General features: G+C 43.7%; 1 protein-coding gene across 1 annotated transcript; it reads left to right on the forward strand.

Moving 5' to 3' along the window:
• Positions 1-1305: 1305 nt before the first annotated feature.
• Positions 1306-22898, forward strand: LOC310874450 (plexin domain-containing protein 1-like). Its single transcript, XM_083787256.1, has 13 exons — positions 1306-1907; positions 10333-10502; positions 13964-14107; positions 15746-15815; positions 16788-16910; positions 19132-19250; positions 19455-19554; positions 20128-20223; positions 20328-20409; positions 20508-20568; positions 20680-20800; positions 21680-21840; positions 22111-22898. Exons 1-13 carry the CDS (start codon positions 1829-1831, stop codon positions 22234-22236), a joined length of 1452 nt encoding a protein of 483 aa, XP_083643382.1. The 5' UTR covers positions 1306-1828; the 3' UTR covers positions 22237-22898.

Below are 22898 nucleotides of genomic sequence, written 5' to 3' on the forward strand. Positions count from 1 at the left end.
TCACATTAGATAATTGACACAGGGGTGAAAAATGGGTTACAAAATCGTGGGATAAAATAAATCACACCTGTGTGAACCGAGTGGTGCAACTCCCCTCTCTCCCCCCCCCCCCCCCCCCCCTCCTCTCTCTCACTCATTAGCAGGCAACAGTCTGTCAGCACTGTCTCTCTCTCTCTGTTTCTGCATTGCACAACAGCGCCACTCAAAAAACCCCATTATTTTCTGAAAAGTAACGGTTTTCCACATACCAGGTTTCCACCCGACAGCGGCAAAATAAAAGAGTGTTCCTACTAAAAGTCACTGTCATCATGAGTCATGGCTACTCCTTTGGATCAGAAACCTGCTCGTCATTACAGAACGCTCAAATTCCATACACGCTTTGACAGCCAATCAATATTCACGAACACAACTCCTTCCTCACAGTAAAAGCATAAATCAAAGAACTAGGCCTCCGAGCTCCTCTCTGTTGTTGACAAGATAGAAGATTTGGGGCAGCCCGCGAGCAGCTCAGATCCACTTTATGACATCATTCATTTGAATCCAGCTCATGACCCGTGTTGCCCTCATGCATGACTCAATGTCTCCTCTGTGGACAGACATGCCTCGACCCAGTGGTTCTCCAACCTGTGGGTCCACACGTGATTTTAATTCATACTGGTGTAGAAGAGGGGATGGAGGAGGAGGAGGCCAAATACAGACCTCCGGGGGACCCTGGTCAACTGAAATAAACAGGGTTTAACCCATTAAACCGGGAAAGTAATTTCAGATTTTCATCATTATTTTGTACTCAAAAAACGTGAAAATGTGTGCAAATCTTTGAATATACAGTAGGCCTATATATATTATTAATATTTCTTATGCGAAACTAAAAACTAAAAACTTTGCTTCTGTGCCGTCCCTGTGGTTAAAGTTAACTAACTCAGGAGCTATTGCCTATTGTTCTGGGCTTTATGACATTTGTGTATCTTGGGGAAAGAAAGAAAGGCCTCACTGTAGGGCAATGGGGGGAGGGGGGTGGGGGGATCATTTGGGTCTCATTTGATTTGGTTCAATGGACCTCCACATGGGGGCAACCTGCTTCTGCCATCACCAGACCATTTTTGTTTTGACAAAATGTAAAAAGAAAGAAAAAAGAAAGAAAGAAAGAGAGAGAGAGAAGGGAAAGAAAGAAAGAAAGAAAGAAAGCGAGAGAAGGAAATACATAAATATTTCCTTTGTGGGGTCTGTTTCAAAAATCCAGAGCACTGCACAGGAGAGAGAGTGAGAGGGAGAGAGAGGGGGGGTGTAAGGGAAAAGAAGAGAAGAGAGAACGGAGAGTGGCGTCGGACAGCCGAAAAACTATGAGAGGATTGAGAGGAGAGCAACAACAACGGACTGTCGCTGAGACTGCAACACTTCCATCAGCTGCTTGTCAACCCTTGCATCGCCATGGATACAACAATATGCCAGAAGTTCCTCTGAGGGGGCAAACGTGAGGCGACGTGAGTCGGAGAAGAGAGACCGAAAGAGAGAGAGAGAGAAACACAATAAACTTTGGCAGCGGTGAGGAAGGAGTGAGGGTGTGTGTGTGTGTGTGTGTGTGTGTGTGTGTGTGCACGCACACGTGCATGCATACATTTGTGTATTGTGTCTGAAAGAGAAGGAAAGCAGAGCGAGAGAGAGAGAGAGAGAGAGAGAGAGAGAAGGTGGAGGTGAGGTGGAGGCGTAGGAGGCACCCCTCTCTCACGGAGAAGCGAGAGAGAAGGAGCGAGGGCAGAGCAGCAGAAGAAGGCGGGAGCGAAGGGGAGCAAGAGGAGCACAGAGCCGAGGAAGAGGAAGGTGAAGATACATGATGGGGCTGTGTGCACTTCTCCTCATCTGTCTCTCCCAGGCAGAGCTGGGAAACATCTGGGTACAGGGGCAAACAGGTAACGCACGCACACACGCACGCACGCGCATGGGATTATGCACTGTTGCAATGCTTTTTATCCCACCCTAATCTGAACACCTGAGAGAGAAGAGACACGCAGGAGTTAAGCACAGAACTGCTTCTAATCATCTGTTGGAGTTCTGGGACATCAGAGACCAATGGATGACCTGGATTCTTGGGCACATTTTTTAACTCATCATCCGTGCTAAAGTTTGCCAGAATGGCTTTAGTGTGTGTGTGCATGTATGTCGGTACAATGTGCACGAACATGCTATTACTCGCAGGAGCAGTGTGTGTGTGTGTGTGTGTGTGTGTGTGTGCGCGCACGCGGAGTGAGCAGCTTTGCAGGTTGTCTTGCTCTGACAAAGATGAGGCTAATGAAATGCTGTAGATTGTACGATTAGATTGCCAAGGACTAAACAATGCTAAAATAAATTACTCATCGGCTTTCATTTTATTACATGAAGAGAAATAAATCAAGGCGATATGTTCTGTGCATTTGAACGTTTATTATCAAGCAAATCGTGTTTTGTAGAGCACAAAGTTTTGCTGTCACTTCAGCAGTTATTTGGTGGTGGCACGCTGGGAACACGATAAATGTCAAATCATTGCGATTTGTAAAGGGTCTCTACTTGTTCTCTCATCACTTCATCTTCACAGACTCACTGTGTGTGTGTGTGTGTGTGTGTGTGTGCGCACGCACGCAAGTGTGGGAGCGTGTGTGTGTGTGTATTTTGGTTCTCCTTAGAGATGTAATATTTTTAGCGAGCCCTCGTTCTTGTGGTGCCGCTCTTCTCTGACAATCAGCGCTGCTCTAGTTTCTCTGGCCTCTCCTGTGGTCTCCCCGCTCCTCTGATCAGGGGCCTGAGCTCGCTCTGCAGAGGAATAACCCAGCTTGTACAGTAGAAGGGCCCCCCTCCTAGGGCCACAGACCATATACCCAGCATGCAGACATTTATTTTTCTCTTGATTGATCTTGACTCGATTGATCTTGACTGCAATTTCCAACAGAATGTCTGCCTCCATCTCCGACGCCAAATGGCGCTTGGATCCAGCAGGGCCTCTTGTGTGGAGTCACCACCATGTACAAGACTTTGGAGTGTTCTGTCAGCACTTCACATCACAATGTGTTTTGCGTTGTAGTCAGGGCTTTGGTGACGATTTGTGCAACGTTGAATATCAAAATGGGAAGTTATATTTTGATCACTTGCAGTATGTGGCACCTCAAGAATAACTTTGATCCTAACTGAACTCATTGTAAAGCTATACGCCTTATTATTAGTTACGCCTTATTCACAATCATGTGTAAATTGTGCATTTACTGTATATATTAGCGCACCCACACAGACGGCACCAATCCTGTTCATCGGGAGCAGTTAAGGGTTAAGTGTCTTGCTCAAGGACACTTCGACACTAACACAAGTGGAGGATCAAACGGGGGCTTGGGGTGGTCGTCAAACCGGGAACCCTCTGGTTCAATGCGCTCGCTCTTTCGCCGGAGCCACTGATGCCCCTCATTTTGAGACCAGTTGCACACTACAACAAGTGAATAGAAGCGCTACTTTGAGTTCCTTGCTCAAAGAGCACAGGTGTGTGTACTTACGATATTGTAAGTGGGAGGGAGAAAAATAAAATACATTACAACTAAACCATCAATCTGAAGGAAAAGAATCTGGCCATTAATAATGATTATAGACTACATAATATCCTTTCTTACCAGCGCAGATGGCTGTGTTTGTACTTGCCTGCTATAGTTACCACTGTCTCTTTGGGTGCAGGGTGCCAAAATGGGTAACTTCCCTTCGATAAGCTGTCTTTAACATAGTTTATGAAATAAAGCCAGTACAAATCCACTGTACGTGCTACATTGGCAGTCACACAGATGAATGCCTCCCGTCACGACCTTTGGGAGTCATGATTATTCTACTAATATTAGTGTTCGCTGCATGGGAAACGGCAAATGCTCAACTAATCTCACTAATCCTCGTATTGACATTGCCATGAGGCAACGGCCAAGACCTTGTTTGTGTCCTGAGAGTTTCTCTTATAACTTTGGACCGTACATCATGGTAGCAAGAACAAAAGGCGCTCTCTTCAGTTTAAGAGAGTGTCTCATTGTGGAGGAAGTATACATGTGGGCCCGCTGCGTTCATGCGACCTCGACTTTACTCCCCCAGACTCTAGTGGTGCTTTGTACGTTTGCCGAGGTCACCGTACCCCTGCTTGACTCTTAATACATGAGTGCAATTCCTGCTGAGTGCTGTCCGTGAACCCAACAGGAGGTGCTTTATAAAAGAGGGGGAAAAAAGGAATAGATTTTTCATGAGAGGGCCATATCCAATGGAAAACTGAACACACTGAAAGACCATCATCAGCTGTTGTCTCGATGGAAGAACGTAGGCCTTGCTCGTTCCTGTCTAGTCTTTATCTCATGCTGGCGCCGGGCCATTACAGGTTGCTCTCAAACTGCAGCCTCGTCCCCTTTCCTTGACAGCTCTCATAAATGTTGTTTAATACACTGCAGAATCCCGAGTGTCGGTCGCGTTCAAGAAAAAGGCATACGAGAAATCTGGATTTCAAGCCTTCTGAACGCCAATCCTAGATGTTTTGCAAACAGTGGGTCGGGACCCATTTTTGGGTCAGGCCAATTTTTATGGCTCACGAGTAAATATTCCTTTTTTGGTCAGTAAATGAGTTACTCCATTTCTTTTATGTCTCAGACATTTAAATACTAATTGTATGAAATGTGGGTTAGTGGCATAATGCATATAAAATGGGGGTCCTCGAAATAAAATAAGAAGGTTGAGAATCACTGTCCTACAGACACAAAGTCCACCGGGAGGGGAGAGGGGGGGGGATTGAGGGATGGATGAATGAATGCAATTAACTGCATGCATGTTGCTCAAAATGCTTGGCCTAGTTTGGCTCTTGCTGTGTGAATCCCACACCCACTAGATGGGTTGCTGCAATGCAGACACAGGGAGCAGAAAAGGGTGGACACAGCTGCTGTGTTTCATGCCTCCAAATGTTAGGTGACTCAGATCTTTGGTCGCCAGAGTTCAAATCCGTGCCGCCGTGTCGGTTCCTGTGTCGGAACCCTGCCAACATTGCCAGGGTTTGTGGGTCTGTCTGCCATGCAGCTCAACGGGTACCGAAAGGCAGCGGTTCCCCACCCTGTGGTCTGCGGACCACTAGCCATTCGCTAGTTGTCGCTAGTGGTGTTTTTTGTATGTTAATGCCTTACAGCGTATTACTAAGGGTGACAGTTCACCCCAATCACCCACACTTAAAATGGATGCACTCCTGGAGCTGCAAGGCACTTTTTTGGTAAAAGAAGTGTCATTATGGAATATTGGCGTGTGTAATCAAAGTACATGAATCCACCTGCAGACCGGCTGTCAGCATTGAGAAATTTAACAACCTATATATGGCACACAAAAAAATCGACCGTTCAAACTAGGGGTTTTTCATGATTCTGGATCCATTGCAAGCATTTGTTTTGCACGAAAAACACTCCTTGGGCAAAAAACAGCTATAGCCGTCATAACAAATGTGATGAGGTCATCACATTTGGGGCTATGGCTGAATAGCCGAAATGTGTGTACGTACACTCGTACAGCTCACACTTAGTAGTACAAAAATGCACTTTCAGTTCAATAGTTCTCAAACTATTTGGGCCAGGGTTTGCAAGATTAACTCCATACACAGACAGACACACAAGCCCTGTTATACACAGCTAGGCTCTTGCCAGAGCCACACCATCAAAAAGTCGATTTCCCTGCTTTTGAGGCCCAGTCCTGGCCCAGCACCCCCCAGACTTGCAGGGGCCTGTGCCATAGAGCCTCTCCTCTGTCTGTGACGTTTTGGGGGTCCATTTGGCATTTACACACAGGATGTGAGGTACACTGCTTTTGGCATAAAATGGCACATGTATGGGCAGTGAAACCAGACACCTCTATGTTCTGAGCACACTCTTTGCATGTGCTCCGAGGGGCTATGTGGTTATCCTCTTGCCAAGGCATAGGTGCAGCACAATGGATATTTGTAACAGCAAATTCTGCAAGCTACTTGCTATTCCCAACCATTGCATGATAAACCAGTCATTTCTGTACAACTGTTCACTTTCACTGTAGGCCTACAACTCCTGGGCACATCATCACACCTTGGTTAACTACTGATGCTTTAACTAGAGAGAATGTGACTCCATTCACAAAAACAACATAACAAAAAAGTGCCCGTTGCTCAGCTCGAAAACTACATCATAATAAAAATAATTATAGCCAGCAGCACTCACATTATATCTCTCTCAATGGCTCAATCTCTCTCAGGGCTCCGTACATTCAGGTAGGCTTACTTGACATTTTATTAAGCATCATGACAAAAACAGACAACAAACGGTGTAGATTACACTTAGGAAGGTTTTGTAGCCAAAACACATCAGTTTTGTCACGATTGCCTATTATTTTTAATAATAAAATGACATGTAGGTTCATGGTTGTACTTTGTTACATCTTGTGTACAGGTACATAAGGGTAAAACTTATTTTGTTTGGCTTCCTCCTTCAGACAATAACTCAATGATGTTAGTAACTAAGAGTAACTACTGATGCTTCACATGCCCAATGATGTGCACGTTAACAATGGGGATATTTCTGTCCACCTAACAATTCACTGTCTCCATCTTCACTTCCTCCTCCTCTCTATCCTTCTATCCTGCCTGGCTGGAACCTCCTCAGCTGTTTAGTGGTGTTGAGCTTGAGCCACATTGACCCAATTAGCACTCAGTTATTCTGAAGCTGTAGAAATATAGCTTCCACTGCACCGTAAGTAAACGCAACTCCTCATTAGAACACCAGGTCCCCTGTGTGTCCATTCTCTCTCAATTCTTTCTCTGTCCCATTTTTCCTCTCGGTCTGTCTAGTGTATATCACTCTCCCTCTCGCTCCCCCGTCTCCCTCCGTTTTACTCCCTCCTCACTTTAGTGTTGTTTTTGGCAGTACATTTTTATTTTAGTTTTAGTCATAGTCTCTTGAATAGTTTTAGTCACATTTTAGTCACCTGGAATGTCTTAGAGTTAGTCTGGTTTACTCGACTAAATATCATAGGATTTTAGTCGACTAAATCTACAGTTGATTTAGTCGGCTAAAATGTGTTTTGGTGGTCCTTGATGCCGTTTTACACTTGCTGAAAATAGCCGATCTACAAGCTCACAACGCGTCACAGCGTGACGCGTTGTGAGCTTGTAGATCTGCTATTAGTCCCTTCCTAACATTTTTGTCTAGTTTTTATTTGTTGACGAAATTGTCAGTATATTTAGTCTTCGTTTTAGTCATCATAGCTTAGTTTTCATTTAGTTTCCATTTAGTTTTCGTCACTGGAAAAAGGTAGTCGACGAACATTTCCCTCACTTCCCCTTCTATTCTTCTCCACTTTCTAGAAAACTCACTTGATTTATTCTGTGACTTGCGTGGGAGTGTAGTGTACCCCATATTGGAGCTTGACCGGACCTGAATCTGGAGAGACAAAATATTGTCAAAAGAAAATCTCCAGCCACTCTCAAGTGCCAAAATAGTATATTCTAGTGATAAATTGTTCATAATAGTAGTAACTCAGCAATCACTCGAACCCAAACAATTGAATTAAAAATGTATCACAACCTGACCTGAGTGGATATGTTCCCATCACGTTCCTTTGGGTCCCATGATCAGGTTGGGTTTAAAGGTCATTAGTAGTCATACCTTTAAAACATTTTAACCACTTAAGCCCTGTCTACTTCATGCAACAAAAAGTGAAACTAGGCTATGCTCACAATGCAATCAGCAAAATCAATCAACAACAATTTTGGATCCCCCCCCCCATGCAAATAAAACCCTGGTTATTCCTTTCTGGCGAGGGATTGTGGCTGTGTTCCACTCTCTCTCAAATCCCCTGGAGGATTTTGAAAACAGCACCCTGTGACATACGATATTCATGACAGGGTCGTTGGTTTAACAGCCAAATTTATAGAACCACGGCCGCCACAAAAATGGTGACAGCAAACTGGATTTGTTCCCTAAACACATCATTGCTTCCTCATCCAGGGAGAAAACAGAGACCTTTCACCCTGTTAACGATCATAACAATGTCTGCTGATCTAGCAACTCGGTACACGTGGTTGAATGGAAATGTGAGTCACACATCAGTGAAAACAGAAATGCATTCCTTCTCGAGCATAGTGAATATGAAAACAAAGACATCAGTGAGTCTGTAATGTGTTGAGCAGATGGCGTTAAAAACCAGACAATTGAAGGTGGGAGAAAACAGATGCGCGAGCACACACACACACACACACACGCACACGCACACGCACACGCGCACGCGCACACACACACACACACACACACTCTCTCTGAAGGTCAGGGATGCCAAAGGAAGTTCAAAGCATATCTAACACAATTAATAGGCTAACAGTACCAGGCTAAAATGTTCAGCCAAAACACACATGACACATTCCATTATTTTCCTCCCTGGGATCTACTGCAGCCTATCAGTATTAAAAAATCACACCCCTCTCTCTCATTAGCAGGCAACAGTGCAGCACTATCTCTCTCTCTCTGTTTCTGGCACAACAGCACCACTTTTGGTACTCATTGGTACTGGTGCTCATAGTCACACACATGAACACACACACGGTTGAACACACGGTTGACACGGACATTGCTGTTCCTTGGAGTGGTTGCACCACTCAAAAAATCACACTTGTGTTAAGTGAGGTGCGCTCTTATCATCATACATCATCACATTCCGTGCTCAGCCAATCAAATCATCACATTCCGTGGTACACACAGACACACAAAGCTGGGCATAGGAGGGGCTAGCACCCCTGATGTGTGTCTTTTATGGGTCTGCTGATTTTTTGTTGTCGTTTTGTGTCCGAGATATTGCATTTAGGTTTGCTAAACATCATCTGCGTACAAGTTTGCCTGCTAATGATCCAGATGACTAAACAGTGAGGACCAGATGTAGCCACAGAGGGATGAAAGCAAAATATATCTCTGTGTGGTTTTGATTTTGTTTGTTCTTTTGGTTCGACGTATTACAGACAGATTTCCAATGACAGGATTTCAGGAGTCCATGTTTCTAACTTTCCCTCGAAAATATTGATACGTTGTTGAGAAAATCCAGCATTTTCAACCTGCATTTTGTGAAGCTTCCTAAAATGTGTTTTTACTTTACTTAAAATAATTAGACTCACGTTCATTCAAAGAACTAGAAGTTCGGGCCTCTACTGAAGACTGAGTGCATAGGTCAACACATTAAGTTCTGTAACATAGTTGCATTCGCTGTTCAGTCATCTGAAGTAGGCTACTATTCACAGTAGGCTGCTAGAAGTAGGCTACTATTGTAAATATATATAGCTGCAAGCAGCGATAAGGCGGGACCAAGCAGGAAGGCAATAAGCAATAAGAACAATATGCACAATAAGCCATAGAAACATGGAAGATTGAACTTGAGATAAAGAAGACCATGCAATTGTAACAGGGTCAGTTTTTAATTGTGTGTGTGTGTGTGGGGGGGGGGGGGGGGGGCAGTGTTTGAAGACTTATACGCTGAGTTGGCATGCAGTGCCCAGATTTGAACCCACAAACTTGTGGTCCAAAGCAGGAGCGCCATCTATTGTCAGTTGTTATATTGTAAACACAAAAATCATTCAGTGTTTTTGATAACAATTCTCCTAGTTTTGGACATTACTACAGTGTGTTTCTGTACAAAAGGCACAAAATCAGACCTGATTTTGTGCCTGGATTTTTGAGCAATTTGCTCAAAATGTTTATACCTGTATAAACATTTTTCAAACTGCTCAAAATGGCGGAATATCTGAGGGCGGAGCTTTCTGATCAAAGTGACAGATGTGTTCTCCATAAGTCACGGAACATGTGGAAACAAGTGACATGACTTTTGGCCAAACGAGGCATGAGTTATGCCTGTTCAAAGGTTTCATTTAAAACAAAAATGCTGTAGCGCCCCCCTTTGGTCAATTAAAGTAAGACTGGTTTCAGTGCTATTTGGCATGACCCTCTACCATACTGTACAGTTTCATAAGCATATGACGTTGCATGTATGTATTATGGGCAGACGAACTTTCACAAAACAGCAATTTTTCAGTCACAAAAAATCATGTCACAACTTTTCGTGCATTTTGATCAAAGATCCTGGGAGGAGATAGATTTGAACAGTTTCTCATATAATTCAAAATGGCGGGAGGAGAAGAAAAAAACAGACTTGACCAAACTGCTTGGTCCCTTAAAAACAAAAAAACACAGGAACGACACCTCTACGCTGCATACAGTTCAACACGGCACTCCACTGAAGTGTGGGTGTCTTCTTGGGTTCATGTCGTGATGTTCCTTCACAATAACCATTACCTCAACGCTCTCGTTTCAGATGAACAGAGCAGGATAGGCCTGCGGACAGACACGGCTCCGCCAGCGTTGCACAGAGCCCCAAGGGACCAGCAGACACCGCCGAAACACGGCCAGAGAAGGGTGGACCGCAGCACCAATGGCGGAGGGGTTGCCATCGACACGCTGCCCGACAACCTGACCCGCGTGGTGGTGAGGGCTCATGGCAATTTATTAGCGCAGTGGTTTCCAACCAGTGGTCCTTGAGGGGGTTCCAGGTGGTCCCCAGCTAAATGATGGAGAGTTGGTAACCAAATGGACCCTTTATAGGACGAAAGAACATTGCACGGATGCACCTGGGACATATCCTCAGTGATGTATCCCATCCAAGGTCATCGGGGTTTCGGGTCTTGCAACATCATACCCCTCACTCAGGTGACCCAGCCGGGGTGATCAAGTCCCGACTTAGGTCCCAGTAGCTACCCTCGATCAGTCCCATTAGGGAAAGACCAGGGCCACACAATCTGTTGCTTTGGAACTACTCTCACGGGACTGGGAGGTAGATAAATCTGGCGCGTGGAAGGACTAGGCTCTGTGGGTTGACTCCTGCCCTCTTACGTCTCACCAGATCTTTAACTCTTGCGTAAAGTCAACCAAAATGGACCCGTACGGGTCCATTTTGGTTTCATTTTACGCTCTCAAGAGTTACCTTATTGTTTAATGTCTGCATTAGTTAATTTACAAGAAGTCTACACAGAGAATGTAGAAGAATTGTTATTTTGATTAACGTTTGCCAACAGCATGGAATTGTGTTCACCGACAACAATATATTCTTTCGTTTTGGGTTGAGGCTAAATCTCATCAAATGGTGGTCCGTGGATCAAATGCCAAATAAATAACGAGTCTTGATATGAAAAAGGTTGCAAATCTAGCATAACCACTGTCCACCGCTGTCTAAAATGTCTGTTGATGGTACTGGCCATTTGAACCAGCAATCCGTAATTTTACTAGCTATCTTCCTTAATCAATTAGTAAGCCAAAGCCAGTATATCATCTCCTAGAAGAGAGCAATTTACTACCTCACATAATTCTATTTCAGCCGTCATTCCCTAACCGTCTGAAAAGGAAATCATTACAATAACGACTTCAGGGCCAAATAAGGTCATAGACTCAATGTTCTACATTGCCGAAAGTGGTGAGGCTTGTTGAATTAGAACATTCCAGGAAGCATTCCCTTTCGGTACACACACAACACACAGCCCTGGCCCCAGGCCCTGAACATCTATCTATAAATGCACCAAGTCTCTGTACAAGTGTACATCTGTCTGTACGTCTGTCTGTCTGTCTGTGTGCAATCCACGTAACTCGAGAACCGTTCGCCTGTTCGCTCCAACGCATAATATCTGGGTGGGGCATGCATTTCCAACTTGCATCGTTCCAAGTAGGCCAGTGCCCAACGTGCACTGCTGTAGACTAGAGGCCCCACGGGGCACCGCTCTAGTAATATAAAGCAGAAGTTCTCGTTATGATGATAATTGGCTCACGCAGACAGGTGCATTGTTTGTTTTGTATGACTTTCTATGCTTTGTGTGTCTGTGTGTGTGCACAATTAACAAATGACATTTGTACACTGTCAGAGTTCAATTACACAGACACATTTACAATTTGTGTGTGTGCGCACGTGTGTGTTGTGCGTGCATATATGACGAGGCTTTGTTTGTGTTATTTACAATACCAGAATCCTCCTTCACTTGAAACAGCCAGAGTAGAATTTCCACCAAATAAATTGTGTTTCACTTCATCTCCTTACTCCCCCCACGGTGCAAATTGGAAACAGACTGCGGCCTTGTCCTGCCAACTTACAGTGTTTGTTTAAGTGTGGTTTGTGTGTGTGCATGCATGTGCATGTCTGTGCGTGCGTGTTTGTGAATGACTCACTTGGCGTCGGACAGAATAATGTCCTGTGCCGTTTGCTGCTTGTGTCCGATCCCAATTTGTGAATCCCTCCACCTCTCCCCCATCACCATGGATCTTCTCCCAACAAATCAATCAGAGATATACTCTTGGAAAAAAGTGCAAGGGTCTATTCCCCTCTCCTCGCCTAGAGAAGACACCCCCCTCCCACCTTCCAAATCTCAACACATGCAGGCCAGTGTTGTGGAGCCGAGATAGGATAGAAAGTGGGTCATTGGCTGTATATGGAGCAGTCGGAGAGGCAGCGAGAACACTGCATTTAACTGCTCCACTTTCTCAGCCCACACCTAAACCCCAGCACCATTGCTCTCTGTCACCTTCACGCACACCGTGCATTAATAATGCCATCAGGATCGCAGATCTGTTGTGAAGAACGCCAGGCAGAGAGATAGTGTGCGCCATCATGCGTAAACAGCTCCCCCAGGTGGTACATGCTGTGGAGCATATATACAGTCAATGAAGTGCTCATGTGTCATGTCGTGCCACCAATCTTGTCCTGTTGCCTCCCTCTCCTGATGGAGAGGCATAATTGCAACAATGTCCGAACTGCGACAAAGATGATGGCGCATCTGTATATCCGCTTCAAATAACTGTCAACTGACCTCCTAAGGTCTCCTCCTAACCGACACCAGGGTTGAAATCAGTCTGCTTATTATAAGGGACTTTGGGCTTTGTTGTACAGAAAAGTTGCTTGTAAATATCGGTAGTTGCGGGATGCAGGTTTTTTGGGCTTGTTTCTAAAGTGTAGTTGCTTATATTTGGGCTTGTTTCCTAATGTCGTTTAAACCAGTGATTCTCACATATTTTGTGCCAGGAACCCCCGATACAAGATGTGTGTTGTTGATACAATGTTTCAAAGAATATTCCAGATTGTGTCACATTTATTTTCCATGATTGTTTAGAAAATAGCAGATCTACAAGCTCACAATGCGTCGCAATTGTGAGCTTGGAGATGGCCTATTTTCAAATAGCCTAATCAGGCTTCTTTTGGGCTTGTTTTCATGGACCTGGGTGCTTATTTCTCTCACACAATCTGGCAACACTGGTTGAATTTTCTCAATGGAAGAGTAGGGAGACCAACATACCATACATATAATGTAGCATCTCGTTCATTAAATTAAGCACCGGATTGCAGCTGAATCATGGCTATCACAAAGACATATCACCCAATCACATTAGGTTTAATACTGTAGGTTAATAGGCTGACAAAAACATATTATTGAAACCACAAATGATCAAAGCAACAGATATTGCTGAAGTGAACTAAACTGTACCTGATCAAAACAAAACAACACCAGGACAAACCATATACTGTAGTGCTATAGGTCAGTTTCTACCCTAACGAGAGATGGTGGAAAGTTCATGTACTCAAGTACTGCCAATTTTCATTGCTTTTACTTTACTCTCATTAGCCATTTCAGCCCTATTGGCTATATGAAAACAGCCAATCTGCGAGCTTGTAGATCTGCCATTCTCAAAATACTTAATTATTTTCAGAAAACCCGTGAAATGGGACATTCTGTGTACTTTTACTTTTTGTACTTTAAATAAGTTTTGATGCCAATACTTTCACTCAAATGCATTTTGACTACAGCGTATTTCTACATTGTGGAATTGCTACATTTACTTAGAAAGTAAAATATCTCAGTAGTACTTCTTCCACCACTGCCATGACTAACGCGTTCCCTCCCATCTGACAGGAGGACTCTAAAGAGTACTACAGATGGCAGAGTTTTGGTCCAACGGACAGACGGACAGAGGACTTGTGGGTAGACCTGATTACGCTGCAGCATGGCCAAGTCAGAGTCCACGCCATACTGTCCAACAACCACCGCCAGGCAGCGGTGAGATGAGACCATGCACACACGCATGTGCCCACGCATGCGCACACGCACGCGCACAGGTTTTTAAACTGTTGGGCATTAAGGGGCGCCTAGTCTCGCATGGCCAGATTGCCGCCTTCCCCACAATTTCCAAATGCTTCCGGTCATACAGAAAGGAATTTATTCACAGAAGGAAGAGAGGCCGTTGACATCATGGTACGCCATGACACTTTCATGCCCACTTTCATCACACCGGAAGTTCCATGAATACATGGCAGTGAATGGGGCCGGCTGGACCAGCTCATGAACACACATTATTTCTGAACAATTGAGACCTTTGTCATATAATCGGTTCAGGAATATAAAAGAAGACATTTCACAGGTTGTTTTCTAATCACTTGCTTTTCGATGTGCACAGTAGTAGACAGTACATCATTTTATTTGAGGATCTAAACAACGGCAGGTATCGTTTCTGTCTCAGAGGTATCACAAGATTTGGCTGCCAGACAGGAAACGGTGGACAGTCTCGCAATACTTGGTACATTCAGAAACGTATTTTGTGTTCTTTAGTTACCTCTATAAAATCGAAAAGCAACACAGCAGACAATAATGTGTTATTATGTCTTCTATTATTTTCCAGAAGTGATTACTTTACAACGGTCTTAGTCATTCAGAAGTTTGTTCATGTGCTGGTCACTGGGCTCTCATTGACTCCAAAGCATTCCACCGAACTTTGTAGTTTGGCTCCCATGGTGTGACGAATCTGCTCTCTGGAATTGCATGATAGCGAAAATGACATCGGTGTATTTATCTCATTTTTCATATACCTTGTCATACAGTCTGGAGCACGGAAACTCAGAGAATTATTAAGCGGGAGAGCGGATGCCCCACCTCCCCCACAGCCCGTGTCATCCCAAAGTGATTGGCCAGTAGCCCCGTTGAGTGGCAGTTGGGGTAAACGCTCACTCCAAAACATGATTTACGATTCTGTGCCTATCGGGACGCAGCTTGAAATACGCTGAATCGTCTCCATCGAACATCGCAATGCTCGGCACTGCGTAATTGTAAAGATGTTTATGTGAATGGAAATGCCGAACAGATGCCAGCTTCCTGTCTCGGATTTCAGGAGGTGTAGTTCCAGACTCTATATTAGCATTAGGAGATTGTGGAATAGTTGTCTGGCTACGCTAGACTAGCGGGCGCCAGGGGGTTCAAAGGGAAAGGAGAGGCAAATGATGAAAAACAATTACATATATATTACAGTACGCACACGCGCGCACACACCCACACACACACACACACACACACGTGTATTGGCGTAATTTATATGGCAGTGGTGCTGCTATACCTAATATGCCCGACTGGCATGGGCACTGTAGAACAACAAAGTATGAACTACTAGGCTCAAAATGTTCTTGTGTACTAGTATACAAGTCTATTCACACTCCTGTAGATATCCCGTTTATTGGCACACCGAGTAATATTGTACACGCTATATGCATCAATATCAATATGTTCTGGACTCGTTCTGGCTTAATTCTACTGCTGCTGTTATATGCAGACTGTACCAACTGTATGGATCACATCCCTGGTGGCTGTATTGAGCCGGGATCCCCTTGGGGGGGTCGATAACACTTTATTTTTTCTCTTCCTTTGTAGCGGGTGGCACTTTCCTTTGATTTCCCTTTCTATGGACACTACCTGAGACAGATCACCATAGCAACTGGTGGTAAGCATAACCATATGTCTATTAATGCAACAGGCCAGATTTGAACAAACCATGTTTTCCCTTAAGTACAGGGGGCGACTTGCAAATTGCATGGGCGCATTTTTTGAGTGGAAACCATAGGCAGGCAGCCACTCCAATGCCCAGCAATGTCTGTCCCTGTGTCATGTATGTAAGTATGTTTAGAGTACCAACAGGTGACAAAGTGGCACTGTTGAGCTTCACACTGTGCCCAGGTGCATGATGGGACGCTGAGTTTTTTTTCTTCTTTTAAATAATTATTTATTTTTACCGACAGCAGACATGACCACTGGCTACTTACACGCCGAGGAAGGCTTGATGCCCCCGAAACCCTTCTGATACAAAGTATCAGAAGTTTTTTTTTCCCTTTTAAACTGGCAGTCTTGACTGAGTAGGCGAGATGGTCCCCTTTGAGGGGGCGTCAAGGCACAAGTACTGTAGTAAGCGAACATTTGCAGAAATAGCAGTTCTACAAGCTCACAACATCGATTTTGGATATTTCTTTGCTAACTGATTTGGTGTTGAAGGAAAGGAGGTGACCAAGTAATAAGTATAGACCCCTGGGAGACCCTGGTCAACAATGAACATATTTGAGTAGTTTATCTTTTTAAGTAGTTATCTTTCTCTCATCACCACTGTGACAAGATGCGTTAGTCTCACCTGAATGGCAGAGTTCCAGGATTTTGACATTGAACGATTGAACGATTCCCTGAGGTATCATCTTCTGAAGTCCACAGTTCACATCCAGCTGAAATGAAATGAAAGTGAGAAATGATTAGTGCTGGAGCAACAAAATGGATTAATAACAGCTCAACTGGTCCAGGTGTTTTATGAATCTCCTCGCTGCAAAGCCAGACATAACAATGGCAATGAAACAGAACAACGTCAAGACTTTAGTTTTTGCTACCAGGTGTGATTTTGATATTTTGAACCTTTGATCCTGCCCTTTCTTAGGGTTCATCTTTACGGGGGAGATCACCCATCGCATGCTGACTGCTACACAGTACATCGCTCCTCTCATGGCTAACTTTGATCCCAGCTTCTCCACAAACTCAACAGTGAGGTACATGGACAATGGTGGGTGGTTTTTCAATTTAAATTTTTGATGATTAATTGTCATACAAATAAATAATTGCCATTCATGAATTAATTGTGTTTTTCCATTGAACATTGGAAGATAAGAATTACCGATTTAATACTTTATTAGACAAAGAAAATGGTACAGTCAGAGATTTGAGTTAAAAGTTCAACACAAAAAAGTCCTGGGAACTTGTTTCTATTGTGATCCTATTCAATTCATCAACATAGCATAAAAATAACACATATGCAGAGAGTCGAAAAGGGGGTGGGGGGGAGGTAAGAAAAAACGCAGTGAATGCCATCACCTTTTTATGGGAGAAGTGAGGCCTTTTGCCTTCCTGAAAGGTGGCCCCTTTTGAAGGAAGCCAGTGATCCAAACATTTTAAGGGCATTCCACACTTTGGTGGCAGTGCAGTAGAATTTATGATAATTTATGTTTGTTTATGTTTGTTCTAGTGTTGTGGCTATGGGTGTCGGTCACTTTGGTGAGGTAGTTAGTCAAGTATGAGGGTATTGCAGGCATTGAGGGCAGAGCCCCTTTGACTATCTTGAAATTTGTAGCTCTCCCCCCAACATTGACGACACAGGCGGTTCTTTATGAACGGGCATTTATTGGGCATTCTTCTCATCCCAGTTGTTCCATGCCGTGAGAACTATGTTCACACAAAAATAATAAGCACATAAATCGGTCAACAAAGTGCATCGCAGTACATATAATATTGACCAAACAAACACAAGGAAATGCGCAAAGCGCAGGTGAACGTGTCCATCAAAACAACGCAACAAAATACTAATCTAAACATAATAATACCTCGTTGGCCGCTTGTCGTGGAAGAGGTCCTTGAAGCTTGTGTTTCATAGTCTTTCGAATGTTCTTTGACCGTCTGTTTTGGCTTCAGACGTTAGTTTGTAACACACTGAACTGTGTTCTCAGTGTGCTGCTTCCTAGTAGACCAGAGCCTGAATGAGTGAGACACGGTTTGTAGCACCTGTGTGCAATGCCATGCAATCATGCATCAATCAGTCCATCATTGTCCAGTGTTGCTACTTGACAGACAGAGAACTTGGCTCTGCCTCAGAAAGTTATCACATGTTTTACATTTTTAACCTTATATGAAATCAATTATGAACCACATATTTATTGTACACATCATGAAATTACTATGAATTATGCTTTATGAGCTTATGACCATGAACTTTTATATTTTAGCCATTTTTAAAGTTAACATTTTAATAACAGCACTTACACCCATCCCATTTTTGGGAGTTGAACCTTGAACCCTGTCCTCTAGCCTGAGCCATCCCAGACTAGCAAAATGTGTTGGAAAAAGGTGGGTCATGTCATGGTCCTCAGGGTTAGAAGTAGTTGAATCAGTCTGTTTTGAGAGGGATGAAGCTTAAGGCTCATACATAGTCTGGATTTACGGTGGTTAGGTGACCACCGAACTACAACATGACGTCACGAGCCGCGGTGAAGAGCAAACCACCGCCACCGCCCCCAGTCCTTCTCTCTGTTTTTACTCACCACCGCTCAACGTTATTTCAGCTCCGGTGGTCAGCTCACCACCGGAGCGGTGGTCACCTTACCACCGAAAATCCAGACTATGAATAGGCCTTTAGTCTTTAGTGGTCATGTGCATATATGGGACCGACCGACTTCAAATTCCACATGCGCATTAGCAAGGACTCAAGAGTTAGTCGAGTAGTTTGGATATAGTTGTCCAGATCTCCATATATGGGCATAAAAGGGACAAGGTCTGACATATACATGTCAGAGATCTATTCTACATATATGGGCATGAAAGAGACACAGGTAGACGGGTACAACGGGTATTCAGACAAAGCCCCCGAAACTATGACTCAAGACATATTTGCCGTATCGCGGGGTGACTTTAGGCATTAGGGGCACTAAAGAAATGACATGCCAGTCAGAAATGACCCATACCAGTAATCAAATAATTTACTAAAACAAAATAGGCCATATTTAATCATTTTAAATAAATAATAAAAAAAAGTCGATAGTCTCACAACATATTGCATCGCGACGTGGAAGTGTCTAATAACACAACAATATATCTAAGCTTTTTCTATTTCCACTATTTGGGAAAATAATACATTTATAATAACATTTATACAATTGACTGTGATTGTGAAAATTTCGATAATTATGATTAGGTGATTATGTAACAATTGTTTGACCTCTGCCCTATTTTCTTAGGTAATCTGTTTGTGGTACAATGGGACAAGGTGCGATTGCAGGGCAGGGAGGCCGAAGGACCATTTACATTCCAGGCTGCCCTACATAGCAATGGGACCATTGTTTTCAACTACAGAGTTGTGAGTTAAGAGTTTTATTGTCATTCGAACAAATGAGACCACTTTCGACTGGAAATCATTTCCCTCAGGGTCATGGCTCTGTACAAACACCAAACACCAAACTATAGCTATTGCCTGAAGTACTGTACAAGGCAATAATCTTACAGAAAGGAGTCCATCTTCAGGTGAAATTGCTCAGTCATGTTCAAACAACCGTTCTGACAGGTACCGTTACCAGTGGAGAAGATCAACTCCACTGAGCATCCAGTCAAGGTGGGACTGTCCGATGCCTTCATGGCCCTCATCCCTTCCTCACAGTCTTCAGGTCAGTTTTCTAAATCACTGGTTCTCAAGGTAGGGTCCAGGGACCCACAGGGGTCCTTGAGGGGCTCCAGGGGATCCCCAGCAAAACGAGTAACAGTTTAAACCCCGTTTTATTTTATTCGGAAATAGCAGCTCACAAATTTTCACAAAAATGTTGACAAACTTACAAAATCTTTTCGAACAAACGTTTGGGTCAAATCTCAAGGTCCCGTTCAAGGTGGTCAAAATTCAGAATGGATGGCCAGATTTTCATGAAAGCTGCTGGGAATCATATGTACCCACTAACCCAGAGAACATTTGAGTTGACATGGTTGAAGGTCGACGGTCACAATCAAGGTTAAGGACAGAATTACATAATCAGTACTGATAAAATAATCCCAGACAAAGAACATCATTGTCAGTTCATCATAGAGGGAAAGGGAGGTGGAGATGTTGGTGCAGGCAGGATTTGTACTCCCAGGTGTATTGATATTGTAATAAGCCCACTTCAAAATTCAAAACCTGGCAGAAGACACCTTGAGGAACAGCATAGGCACACAAAACGTATCAACCATATAAACCTTTCTGTTGACAGACGCAAGACGACGTACCATCTACGAGTATCATCGTGTTGAGATCGACACGACAAGGATCGGTAACAGATCTGCCTTCGAGTTCACACCACTGCCCAGTACGTATTATGTCCATATAATGACCACTCAACGTTACACAAAATACAACACAATTTCACGTCCTCCTTCACCAGTACAGATAACCTATTGCTGCTTCTCTTAGCTTGTCTTCAACACACAACTTGTGATCTCTGCCTAACATCCAACTTGACACAAGGCTGTGGCTGGTGCAACACGCTTCAACGGTAGGTTCTCGTGATGTGTATGACATGATGTGCGTCTGGCTATTGACCAGCTTCTTAATGAGTGGCTTTGCTCTCATCCCTTTCCACTGGCTGCGCAGATGCTCTGATGGAATTGACCGGCGTAGGCAGGAGTGGCTTGATTATAACTGCCCTGAAGAGGTGAAGTAACCTATCATCAGAGCAGAGTGTGCAACAGTTAAAGTCTAAATGTGTATTTATCAGTCACTATCTTTAAATCTAAATTTCTTTCTTTTCTTTTTTTCCTTGCAGGCAAAGGGCACATGTGAGGACTACACCCAGGCAGGACCTGAGGGATCAATCGGGCCATTTAACTACTCTTCCCCGGGTCCAACACCATCCTCTGTCTTCGAGGACCACCCTGTCACTGAGGGTAAAAGAGCCTTTTTTTTTACACAAACCTACAAACATAATGTCGCCGTCGGGTGGAAACCTTGTAAGTCGGCTCCTTTTTTATTACTATTTAAAAAAAATGAAAATAGCCGATCTACATGCTTGTGAGCTTATATTTTCAGGAGGGCATTAATTTACAGAAAAATGAAAAGTTGAAATGATGGAGATACAGTACAACGGTCCTGATCCAGTGACGATAAGTCAAAGGATCAATCCAAAAAACCTCATCCAAACTAAATGTTAAAGTTACTCATGTAAGTCCAAATATTGGTCAGCTGTCTTTCATTCTGTCCAGCATACAACACTCATTAAAAACTTGAATGGAATGGAAGTCAAGGGGGCTAGGATCGGGCTGAAATTTATAGTGTGGCACAATGGCATAATGTCCAATACATGTCAGGTCAGACCTAATATGCCCTCCAGGGACATGCTTTATTTAAATATACCGATTGATTTATTCTATTGTAGCTATCTTATTCTATTTGGTGTACACTGTATATAAATGTTCCTTTTATCATGGAAACAATATACCACCTGTGGGCAGCTCTCCATGGTAACGGATTGCCGCGGGGAATTTGATTGGCCCCCGCTGATCCCAGAGTTGTACTAATGCTGACTGTTTGTCAGTTCTTCTTTATGCCTGATGAAGGTCTGATGACCGAAACGTTGCTAAATAAAATCTAAACTCAAGTGAAGACAGTGTGCGGGATTCTTTTCCTCTACTTATCAGTTCCAGTTATCCGACGCACCTGTCCATTGTAGGTGTGCAGAAGGACTTTTTCTTATATGGGGTCCTTGACATGACAAACTTTGAGAACCACTGATGTAGGCCAACTGTGAGTTCTCGTCTTTCTCTTAGACTTACAGACAGGACCTCCAAACCCCAACGGGAGAAGTGAGAACACAGCCATCATTGCAGGCGTTGTGGCTGCCCTGGTTCTGCTTGTAGCTCTGACCCTCCTGGCTGTCTACTACATTAACACTCACCCCACAGTTGCTCCACCATTCTACCTCATGCAGGTGAAAAGAAGAACTCTCTCCACAGATTACTTTGATGTATTCCGTTCTTCAGAAATAAATCTAAAGCCAAATTGACATGCATAAATGCCTGTGTCAACTTCACGCACGCACGCATGCACACACACACACACACACACACCTTTTAACCACCACTGTCAATTTGGCATCCCTATTTTGTACATGTATGTATATATTATAGGCCTTAAATGGTTGAAAATAGCTTGTACTGACCTCTTCTCATATCCGAGAATGACGTCTCTTCTTTCACAGCGACGCACCAATAACTACTGGCCATCTATGAAGTTCCGCAACCAGGGCTGTCACTCGAGTTATGCCGAGGTCGAGCTTGGGGGTCATGAAAAGGAGGGTTTCATTGAAGCTGAGCAGTGCTGCTAAGGGGGCTGGACTTCCACCACGGCACAGATGACATGAAAGGGTACCATCTTGAGGACTGGAAAGGGATTACAAAAAAGGGACAAAACATGGAAGCTGAGGCGTAATTATGGCAAAGAATGCCCTTTACGCCAAACTTGGTGGCTGGACGATGTCTACTGTAACTGCTCTTGTAGCTCTTGTTTCTCTCTTTCTCTTGCTCATTACCATCACGAAACTCTCCATGTCATCCAGCGGGATTGAGGTCAGGGCCTTAGGGAGGCCCAGGAGGAAGCTGACTATACACAGTACCATGTGGGATTGTTCAGAGCAATTGTGTGTACCTGTCCACAACCTACCAAGGCATGGGGAGGTCAGGGAATGACGATAACTAACTAGCCTTCATACTGCAAACCAATGTACAGTTCAACTTAAACAATGTGTTTGTTTTGTTTGTTTCATGAATGAATTGTTTTATGAAATGTCTTAAAGTGAGCAATGATTGTTTTATAAAATGCTATAGCTTTGACATGCTATAACAGATATTCAACTATATAACAGATAGGAATTATAAAGATTATCAGAAACTTTTCTGCGAGAACCAGGAATATTTGTTTTGATGCATTTTAGAACCATTGTTGATAATTTCTGTTCAAACATCCTCCAATAAAATCTTGTGGTCAGTT

This window comes from Protomyctophum parallelum (genome assembly GCF_964188405.1).
Source record: "Protomyctophum parallelum genome assembly, chromosome: 17".
Classification (NCBI taxonomy): domain Eukaryota; kingdom Metazoa; phylum Chordata; class Actinopteri; order Myctophiformes; family Myctophidae; genus Protomyctophum; species Protomyctophum parallelum.